The sequence below is a fragment of the Sinocyclocheilus anshuiensis genome, unplaced genomic scaffold (genome assembly GCF_001515605.1).
Source record: "Sinocyclocheilus anshuiensis isolate Anshui unplaced genomic scaffold, SAMN03320099.WGS_v1.1 scaffold1803, whole genome shotgun sequence".
Taxonomy (NCBI): domain Eukaryota; kingdom Metazoa; phylum Chordata; class Actinopteri; order Cypriniformes; family Cyprinidae; genus Sinocyclocheilus; species Sinocyclocheilus anshuiensis.
The window spans coordinates 163,648-175,413 of NW_015548301.1; the positions used below are offsets into that span (position 1 = coordinate 163,648).

Sequence of the window (11,766 nt, forward strand, 5' to 3'; positions counted from 1 at the left end):
GTATGTGTGTGTCTTTATATATACATAATAAATATACAGTACACACACACATATATAAACAAAAACTTTTATTTTGGTTGCGATTAATCGTTGCCCAACACTAGTCAGTTCCACGTTATTTTAATGCAGCTCAGTTCAACAGGTGACTTTAAACGTATCAAAACAGAGAGAAAATTAGAGACGTGGCAGTCTGTTGTTTATTTAACAGACGTCACCTCTCTACACCATCAGCTAGTCGATCCTCTAACAGTCTTAATAAGAGATGAGGACCTGAAAGCGCTTGACCATAACAGTATTGATTATAAAGCATTTTTTTGCCCCTCAGCACTTGGACTTCAGTGTAACGACATGTTTTTGCACATTATACCATTTCAGTGAAAGCATTCAGTCGGTGTTCTGAACAAAAAGCCTTAGATAAATGAAAAGGACACATGCAAGACAGTGTTGATGAACAAAAGGCATGTTGTTTTTCCTTTCAGTCAGAGAGAAGTGAAGTGAACTCGTGAATCATGAATGTAAAAACGCTCTGCGGCTCTTCAAAATGAATGCTAAGTTAAATTCTTCACTATTTAACAACTCAAATGCTCAAATCAGGCACGTCACCTTGTTTTGATATATAAACATAACATATTTTTTCTAAAATATATAGGCCTACATGCATGTGTACACACACATACTGTATTTTATGTCAACAAAAACTTTTATTTTGGATGCAATTAATCGCGATTAATCGTTTGACAGCACTAATATATATATATATATATATATATATACACACACACACACAGTGGCTGTTCTGGTGAAAGTTAGCAAAAGTTTGCTAAAAAATGTTCTTATTGCCTGTAATATTGTTGCATTGTGTAGTGTTTTCAATTTTGTAAAAAACAGAAAAGTCACTTAATGCTGGAAACTTGCAGTGCCACACTTGATCTAGTTCCATGACACTAACAATTTTTCGATGAAGAATTAATTGATACAGTATTTGCAGTTTCTTGTTAGGACTATCCTAAATGAAGCGACCAGGTGTTTTTTCCTTTCTCATATTACCTCAATTTCTCATCTACGTGCTGTAGAGCTCATATCAGTGATCTGAGTCGTATTAAACAGCACCTGAGGTTGGAGAGAGAGATCAGTGCTGAATCTGAGGCTCTCCGGGTTAATCTCAGGGGAAGATCACGATCAATATATGAGCACTCTGGTGTTCGATCAAAGAATATCCTCCGAGCAATCGCCCTCTCGCTCTAATTGTAGCGTTCATATGCATTCACCATCGCTGCACTAGAGTTTAGGGATTAATGGAGGGGTTTTTCTTTTAATATGGGCACTTTTGTTTTGTTTCTGTTGATTTGTAGAAAATAAACTCTTACAACATACTTCACTTGTATGCATCACATGTGAATTCTGAGTTTTCATTTTTTTCTGAATGTAATAAACATGCCAGTGTCATTTCTACCAAATCTCAGGTGATTTATTGTGTTACATTCAATGATATATTGAAATATCACTATTCTGCGCAAAGCCGACCTCATACGTCATCCGCCTGGAACTGCTTCCATTTACAAAAACGCGTTGATTCGCTACAGGAGGCCTTTGTTCACCCCCCCGGAGCCGTGTGAGACACTTGTTTTTATGGGTGGGCGATTTTTATTTAAGTTCTTTTGGACTGAAGCAATGCAACACCCGCTGAGTGGCATTAAACAGCTTGAAAGATCAAAGACAATTTTTAATATAACTCCGACTGGATTCGTCTGAAAGAAGAAAGTCATATACACCTAGGATGCCTCGGGGGTGAGTAAAACACAGCCTAATTTTCATTTTTGGGTGAACTAACCCTTTAATATGGGTATCTAATATTCTGTAGATTTGTAGAAAATAAACTCTTTTGCAACATACTTTCACAATGTACAGCAGTTTGTATACATGCATCACATTTAATTTTTCTGAATGTCATAAACATTTCAATCTCAGATGATTTGAGGTCTTTTATAGCATTCTGTGGTAGAAATCAGTCATTCTAAACATTTGAAATAAAATGATGAACTACTTTATCTTGCTAATGCTTTTATTACAGCTATCATTTTATGTATCCTAAATACACACAATTAAAAAATAGTTTTGCATAATTTGAGTATTATGGCTTGTTTTGAAATGATGCACAATAAAAATTCTAAATATCACTATATTAGTGTCTCAAACACTGACCCATATTTTATTGCTTTTACCTTGTCACATGCATATATGCATATGTCTCCTAACTTATCCTGTTGTCTTCTGTGTAAACAAGTGCATTAGCTTTTAAAAATGTTTATTAGTGGCAAAATTGTGTTTTAGAGATGGAAATGACGCCATAACCGTTCTCCTTTGGGTGCGCATTGACATGAGCATGATGGTCAGCATGTCTCGTGCTGATTAAATTAGGACCTGACCTCATCACATCTGGTTGAAGGTCAACACTGCAAATGTGCTTGCTGACATTTATGCGATCTCTGAAGGCTTCAGTAGATGTAGAACATCATGTAACCATGTCGGCACATCCTCTCACAGCAGGAAATAATCGCTCCATCTGCTGCATGATGACTCATTGAAATTTTTTGCACTGCTTTTGTTCATGCAGCATTTTTCATAAACATGCATGTTTGCTTTTAACTGGGTTAAAGTTTACTGCTAATGATTTACTTGTTTAGGTCACTTGTTTGTGGTGCCTTTCCTCTCAAACTGATTCACATATATGTTGTACATATGCATGACTTACTTTCTTCTGTGGAACACAAAAAAAGATATTTTAAAAAGTCAGTGAGATCCAGTGTAATTTGGACCGCTATATTGATCGAAATATCTTCTGCAGGAGAAAGAAATCCTGTACCATTTATGTACTATTATGTTTATTAATGTTTTGTATTTTTTAGTATTATTATATTTAGCATTTATTTTTATATTTTCAGTGTTCATTTTAATTTTAGTTTAAGTTTTAGTAATTTTGTTATGTGCTTTTGTCATATACAGTAATTATATGTAACCCTGGACAACAAAACCAGTCATAAGGGTCAATTTTTTGAAATTGAGATTTACACATCAGCTGAAAGCTGAATAAATAAGCTTTCCATAGATGTATGGTTTGTTAGGATAGGATATTTGGCAGAGATACAACTATTTGAAAATCTGGAATCTGAGGGTGCATAAAAATCTAAATATTGAGAAAATCGCCTTTAAAGTTGTCCAAATGAAGTTCTTAGCAATGCATATTACTAATCAAAAATTAAGTTTTGATATATTTACGGTAGGAAATTTGCAAAATATCTTCATGGAACATGATCTTTACTTAATATCCTAATGATTTTTGGCATAAAAGAAAAATCGATAATTTTGGCCCATACAATGTATTGTTGGCTATTGCTACAAATATACCCCAGCGACTTAAGACTGGTTTTGTGCTCCAGGGTCACATATAGTATTAATAAATATATAGTAATACTAACTTTAGTGCTTCAAATTAAACTATTTTATTTTATTAACTATTAATTTAATAGTTTTAGGTAAGAATTACAAAACTGCACGAGATCTGGTATGAAATCCAGTAATCAATAGTATTTCTTGGTATTCACAGTCATTACTTTGCCCCACTGCTGGTCATAAATATGAATGTGTGGTCATGAACATGAAAAATTCATGTAACTAAAACAGAGGAATGCATTTGATCAATTTTAACATTTCTTTTTAATGCACTGTTTTAAAATATTTTGAGGCACATAAACAGAGACTCACATTGCTGAGAGAGGAGTACTCAGACTCTGGCCTGATAAATTGGGTTACGAGGAGCCTATTTAAACTCAGACTGCAGACTGACCGCACCCACAGAGGCCAGAAACGTGTTCCACTTCTGAGAGCTTTCTGCATCTCAAACCTTGACTTTCTAACAAACCTTGAATTTGTTAAGCTGAGTTACTTTCAGATGTTGTGTTTATGTATAATGCACAGGGACCGAAATCAAGTAGATCAATTCTGACTGTTCTAAATGTGGAAAAAAGACACCAGTAACAGAACAGAACAGCAAATATAAAAACTGCATGCAATGTCAGATTGTACTGAGGAGGAGATTTACAACATAATGTGGATATCTATGCACTCTTGGCACTGAATTTTACAGAAACTCAGTGATATTAAAGGAATGTTCTATCAGAAGCAAACGGATGAATGACTGTGTTTTTCTATGATTGTTATGTACAGTCTGTTAAGAAATATTTCAAGCATATGTTTTTCTGATTCTGTTTTTTTCCAGAGAGGTGTGATGAGGTGTTGGCTTCACCCCTTCCCTACAGCGCCTTCACCAGCTCCTCCGTGTTGGAAGCTGATTTTGGCGCTGGCTATGCAAAACTCAACAGGAGAGTAGGTGAGGAAGAGCTCTGTGGCTGTGTTTAGAATGGAATACTAGTTCACTGCATACTGTATACTACACATCAAAAGTTTGGGATTGATAAGATGTGGGGTTTTTTTTGGGCGTTTTAATGTTTTTCAAAGAATTTACAGTAAAACAGTAATATTATGAAATATTATTACAATATAAAATAACATTTTTCTATTTTAATATATTTAAAAATGTGTTCCTGTGATGCAAAGCTGAATTTTCAGCATCATCACTCCAGGCTTCATCAATGTCACATGATCCTTCAGAATTCATTCTTAAGATGCTGATTTGCTGAAACATTTCTTCTTATTATTGATGTTAAAAACAGTTCATATTCACTTAATATTTTTCTGGAAACCGATTTTTTCCAGGATTTTTGGACGAATAGAAAGTTCAAAAGAACAACATTTCTTTAAAATAGAATTCTTTAGTAAAATTATAAATGTCTTTACTGTAACTTTTCATCCATTTAATGTGTCCTTGCTGAATAAAAGTATTAATTTCTTTAAAAAAAAAAAAAAACTTACTGGCCACAAACTTATGTACACTGTATACTGCCCTCATATAAAAAAAATAGTATGTGAAGTATTCTACGTTGTTGTCAATTATTTGGTTGCCAGTGCTGTCTATTTATAACTTCAATTAAATAACAGCTAATTTGCATGCAAACTGTTGGCATATATTTGCATTTTAGTCCAATTTTGTATAAAAATGTCCCACTTTATGATCAAATAATAAGTCACAAATTTATAAACAATGCCTGCTGTCACCTCCAGCTTCATTCATTACACTGGAAGTGTAACATCTAGTCAAGTGCACTGCATTGTGGGACATGCATTCTGTGCAGTTTTCACTTGTGTATAATAACAGGCCAGTAAATGCATCAAGAAAATGTGCAAACTGCAGAAATTGTAAGAATTGTATGGCTATTCTGGACAGCCTGTATGCCACTGTCAGGTCCGCTGCGTCTCTCTCCTCATTAGTTGACATTTAGACAGAGATGTGATGTGCGATTAACTGCAGATAAAGTATAAAGGATGCATTAGGTTTTGCTTAGATTGCAAAATGGAGAAAAACATCTCTATAGATCATAATGAATTTTAATGCACATTCTGGCTACCTCTAAGGAAGTATAGTGCTAATGGAGCATTATGGCACTGCGGTGTGGACTAAAGCATCGTAATTAAGGCTTGGCAGCATGTGCTGTTTTCACACATCAGATTTGACTTGTGCTTTGTCTTTCTAAGGCAATGGAGGATGGTCACCGTCAGACTCCGACAGGTACCAGTGGCTACAGGTGGACCTCAGGGCCAGGAAACAAATCACTGCCATAGCAACACAGGGTAGATACAGCAGCTCTGATTGGACAAAACACTACAGGCTCCTCTACAGTGACACGGGAAGTAACTGGAAGCCGTATCGGCAGGACAGCAACATATGGGTGAGTTTACAGGGACAACTGTGATTTATAGCTCAGGAACTAAATCTTGTTTTTGGGTTACCAAATCTGACAGTAACAGCTGCTGCTGTGTCATACAAACTGACCCACATAAGTTTAGCCAAAAGTGAAACTTTTCCAAGATTTTGGACAGTCAAACTTTAATAATCTTCTTTCTTTTCAAATTAAGTGCAAGTCTTTTGAGAAACAAAAAGAGACACATATGAGACTTTAAGAGTATAGAACAACCTAAAACTAGTTGAAGTTGAAATAAAATAAAATCTAAATATTAAATGAAAAAAAATCCTGAAATAATTTTAAGTACTAAAATGATTAAAATGATAAATAAAATAAAAATAAATTAAAGCTAAATAAAAAATATTAAAAATAAATAATAAAAGATGACAGAAGCAGAAAACATAATTGCTAAAACTTTAACTAAAATTAAAATGAAAACTTCAAATATAAAAATAAAAGTTTATACCTTAATTAAATACCTTATTATTAAATACCTTAATAGTAAATAAATAACAATAAAAAAGAACACTGGTATAAAGCTATAAAAAATAATGTGGATAGTGTTCAAGCTTCATGAGTTCATACTAAAATCATTTTATTGCTGAGCACAGTTTGAGACATTTATGAAATCTATTCTGAAATTCTGTAATTCTTTCTCTGATAAGCTGGAGACTTGTGCAAGTTTCTTGTTTTAATTACATTGTTCCCTGAGAAACAATTGAAAAGTCTCCATTTGTGACCCTGGACCACAAAACCAGTCATAAAGGGTCAATTTGAAATTGAGATTTATACACCATCTCAAAGCTGAATAATGGCTTTTATGAATAAATAAGCTTTCCATTGATGTATGTTTGTTAGGATAGGACAATATTTGGCTGAGATACAGCTATCTGAAAGTCTGGAATCTGAGGGTGCAAAAAAATCTAAATATTGAGAAAATTGCCTTTAAAGTTGTCCAAATGAAGTTCTTAGCAATGCATATTACTAATCAAAAATTAAGTTTTGATATATTTACAGTAGGACATTTACAAAATATCTTCATGGAACATGATCTTTACTTCATATCCTAATGTTTTTTGGCATAAAAGAAAAATCAATAATTTTGACCCATACAATGTATTTTTGGCTATTGCTACAAATATACCCCAGCGACTTAAGACTGGTTTTGTGCTCCAGGGTCTCATTTGCTCTCAGTTTAATCTCTGCTCTCTAGGAGAAGAATTTCACTTTCCTATGATTTCCTCCATAGCATTACAAAGTTCAAAAACTGCCTCATAAATGGATTATATTTCAAAATTTCAAAAGCTAACATTATACTTTTATCTCCAGATTGTAAATGCAATTACACTCATTCCTCATAACACATTACTGCACACATATTTCCCTCCTTTCATAAACAGTGCTTATGCCAAGAAATTAAGATGCGAAGGCAGTTCTCCTGGAAATATGCTTCGAGAGCCTGTCGTATTGATCTGTGTAAGCAGAACCCGCAGTAATGGAGTGTCTCACTCACAGGAGGAGGTTTTCTCGATGCCTTTATAAAGTGTGCTTCCCTTCTTCCTGCCTCAGACGTTTTCAGGTAACTGGAACTCAGAGCGGGCCGTGCGCCATGAACTCCAGCACCCTTTCGTGGCCCGATTCGTGCGTCTCATCCCGCTGGACTGGAGTGAGGAGGGGAGAATTGGGCTGAGAGTGGAGCTCTATGGCTGCGCTTACTGTGAGTGTTGTGGAATCGATCCTTGATGTATCTTTCACACATTTTAGAAGGGTCATTTTTACACATTTGAACAATTTTTAACCCTTTCATCACCTAACCTCTTTATGCATTGTTCACTTTTTCTTTGGTCCAATATAGTTGCATTATTCTTCAATAATAGGCTCTTTTATATACAGTGTATATAATACACATGAAATGTTTATTTCAAGATCAAGGATAATTCTGCATAATAATTCATGATATGGCCCCTTTAAAAGCAAATATGCTTAGTTTCACCGCTGTTGCATCATAAACTTGGTTTGGTTGGAGAAAGTGTTGGAAGGCTGAGGAAGACTTCATATGTTTGTTTGTGACTGACCCATATTCCTGCATTCAGGGGCGGATGTGATCAGCTTTGACGGCCAGGGAGTGATTTCCTATCGATTTAGACAGAAAAAGATGAAGATCTTGAAGGACGCGATTTCACTGAAGTTTAAGACTACTAAAGGAGACGGCGTTCTGCTGCACGGAGAGGGACAGCAGGGTGATTATATCACTCTAGAGCTGCAGCGAGCCAAACTCCTGCTGCAGATCAACCTGGGTAACCGATTTAACTCAGAGAGTGACAGTGACACACTACTGTTCAAAATTTTGGAGGTCGTTTTTACTAGAAATGAATACTTTTAGTCCACCAGGATGCATTAAATTGATTAAAAGTAGCAGTATGATGTTAAGATTTCTATTTCAAATACATGCTGTTCTTTTCCACAAAAATATGAAGCAGCACAACTGTTTTCAACATTGATAATAATAAGCAATGTTTCTTCAAATCAGCATATCAGAATGATTTCTGAAGGATCATGTGACACTGAAGACTGGAGTGATGATGCTGAAAATTCAGCTTTGCATCACAGGAATAAACTGCATTTTAAAATATGTTCAAATAGAAAACAGCTATTTTGAATTGTAATAATATTTCTCAATTTTAATGATTTTACTGTATTTTTGATCAAATAAATGCAGCCTGGGTGAGCATGACAAAAACATTAAAAAATCTTACCAGCCTCAAAGTTTTAAATGTGACCCTGGAGCACAAAACCAGTCATAAGTAGCATGGGTATGTTTGTAGCAATAGCCAACAATACATTGTATGGGTCAAAATGTTCTTTTATGCCAAAAATCATTAGAATATTAAATAAAGATCATGTTCCACGAAGATATTTTGTAAATATCCTACCGTAAATATATCAAAACTTAATTTTTGATTAGTAATATGTATTGCTAAGAACTTAATTTAGACAACTTTAAAGGCGATTTTCTCAATATTTAGATTTTTTTGCACCCTCAGATTCCAGACTTTCAAATAGCTGTATCTCGGCCAAATATTGTCCATTTTAGATGATATATAAATCCCAATTTCAAAAAATTGACCCTTAAGACTGGTTTTGTGGTCCAGGGTTACAAATAGATCTAAATAGACTTTTAGTACATCTGTTTTGTTCTATGATTGACAGCATGCAAAACTTGCTGGTATTAGGATTATTTTGTGTCTCCTTAGCCATTGTAGAAAGGATCCCCGTTTGACCTGTCTGACCCATTTCACTAATGGCTTTTGACGCTTGTGTCTATTTCAGGCAGTAATCAGTACGGCTCCATTCAGGGTCACACATCGGTGTCTAGCGGCAGTCTGCTGGATGACGACCACTGGCACTCTGTTCTGATCAAACGCTACAGACGCAGTGTTAACTTCACGCTCGACCAGCACACGCAGAGCTTCCGCACCAACGGAGAGTTTGACCATCTGGACCTGGACTACGAAGTAAATGACAGATTTCAAATAAATCTATATGTTTTGTGAAATCACAAGGAATTTATAGGATTTTTCATCATTAAATACGGTTGGGAGGTCAGACAACTATATTCTTAAAGAAATATTTTATCTGTATTATTTACTTTTCATTACTTACTTGAAATAAAATGAAATGAAATATACTGTACATTTAGTGAAGTAATATGTATAAAGGCAACATAAAAAATCAGCTAAAGTAAAAATTTATAAAAACTGAAAAACTGTATAGACAAAAACCACATCAATGTTATTTTAGCATCATTGAGATACTATTGTAGTTTTTATTAATATTTTGAATCAGTTATTATTTTTATATTTTCTTTTTATATTCTTTTTATGTTTTATACTTTTGTCTGGACTTTGACTTGGCCACTCCGAAACCTTAATTTTGTTTTTCTTGAGCCATTCAAAGTTGGACTTGCTGGTGTGTTTTGGATCATTGTCCTGCTGCATAAACCAAGTGCGCTTGAGCTTGAGGTCACAAACTGACGGCCGGACATTCTCCTTCAGGATTTTCTGAAGTCACAATGCTGTTCAGATCAGAACAATATTTTAACCTAAAACAGGGCTCTTAAACCCTTTGGTTGACAGAGAGATACTGAGTTTTGCATTTGTTGTCATCTGGCCTATAATAACATCCATGTACTACCATATTAATTTACAGTTGCTTTTGTGAAATCATTAAAATAATCCCTATTTAGAGTCATATTCTTGTTGATGTTTGCATTACATTTACATTTTACTTAATACATTTTAATGAAATATTTAGCTTTTTAGCTATATATATATATATATATATATATATATTTACATTTTTCAGTTAATGTTTATTTTATTTTAAGTAACGATTTTTTTATGGTTTTAATTTTAGTTTCAGTTCTGGTCTTAGGTAACTATAATAAGCCTGAACAGAAAATATGAAAATAACATCTAATTCTAAATATTGCTAATAGTACCTCAATGATACCAACAAAAAAAACACTGGTTTTAAGGCAGCATTTCTGAACTGAACACATTTTGGGGAAAACTATCCCTTTATGATCACGGAAAAGACATTAGCACAATTACATATTTGCATATTATGTAATAAAGCCTCAGTCCTCTCTCATCTTCCCTCTCACGTTTCATTTACAGCTCTCCCCCGCTCTGTTTCAATATTTTACCCCAGTGCTGCTGGGATTTGGGTCTTTAGCACACTAATGATTGCGTTCACTGGTTGGCATTTATTCAAACAGATAGATAGCGTAGATAAGATTAGATGAGATTAATGTTCGGCTGTCTGTATTATAGATGGTAAATGTTTCCATCACTTTCACTGTACCTCGGTGTCTATTCCTAGATTACATTTGGAGGGATGCCAGTTTCTGCCAAGCCCAGCTCAGGGGGCAGAGAGAACTACATCGGCTGCATGGAGGCCATTCATTACAACGGGGACAACATCACTAACCTCGCACGCAGGAGAAAAGTAGACACTTCCAGCTTCGTACGTGCCAAATTTGCATGTCTATTTTTATCAAATGAATACTACAGAGCTCTCCAGTGCCTTGTGGAGATAATTCATGAGCTTCACAGAGGAACTGCTGTTGCTGGGTGTTACGTTGCTCCAAGACTAAGATATTTCTGGTACTTCTGCTGTAATCACAAAGCTGCTTGTTTTCAAACTTTTTTATTGACAGAAACTGGGATTGTCAATATATTCAAATAAATTTAATTAAAAATGTAAAACAAATAATTAAAGTAAGTTTACATTATATTAAATTATATTAAAATCGAAATAATTAAATTCTATAATTTCAGAAGAATAAAGAAGTGAATGTTCTTCTGAGTTCAATAAAACATTTATATGACATACGGGACAAGGTTAAGGTTATAGGATAAAGATAACTCACAGATGGCAATTTCTACTCAATAAAATGTTTTGCATTTTTCCAGGTCATTTTCAAAAACTTTTTCAAATATCCAGGTTTTCAAAGACTGCAAGAACCCTGATTCTGAAATAAACATCACAGTTTTTGAGAGAATTATAATAATTATATTACTGTATTATATTTTATTTTAGTTTTTTTTAACTTTTTTAATGTTTTATATTCTATATATAAATAAATAATATTATTTAAATATAATATTTAAAAAATAAATTATATTATATAAATATACATTATAATTTACAATACTATATACTCAGCATTTTGGAGAAAAATATTTGAAAGAATATATTTAAATTTAAAGAAAATATTTGAGTTTTGAGATTTTATTAATGTCAATGACATTTCTTGGTATTGAAATATCACTTTTAAAAAGTCCTTAAAGGGGTCATATGACGTTGCTAAAAAGAACATTATGTTGTGTGTAATGAAATGTGT

The 11,766-nt window shown here is 34.0% G+C and overlaps 1 protein-coding gene across 2 annotated transcripts in view; it reads left to right on the forward strand.

The window, feature by feature from the left end:
- The window catches only part of LOC107656139 (contactin-associated protein-like 2), a 48,959-nt gene that overhangs the window by 16,362 nt on the left and 20,831 nt on the right, over window positions 1-11,766 (forward strand). For both annotated transcript variants that reach the window (XM_016443858.1, XM_016443859.1), the window contains exons 2-7: window positions 4,277-4,387; window positions 5,650-5,843; window positions 7,428-7,575; window positions 7,952-8,155; window positions 9,189-9,373; window positions 10,743-10,886. In XM_016443858.1, coding sequence (XP_016299344.1) covers window positions 4,277-4,387; window positions 5,650-5,843; window positions 7,428-7,575; window positions 7,952-8,155; window positions 9,189-9,373; window positions 10,743-10,886 — 986 coding nt within the window. The remainder of the gene's footprint in view (window positions 1-4,276; window positions 4,388-5,649; window positions 5,844-7,427; window positions 7,576-7,951; window positions 8,156-9,188; window positions 9,374-10,742; window positions 10,887-11,766) is intronic.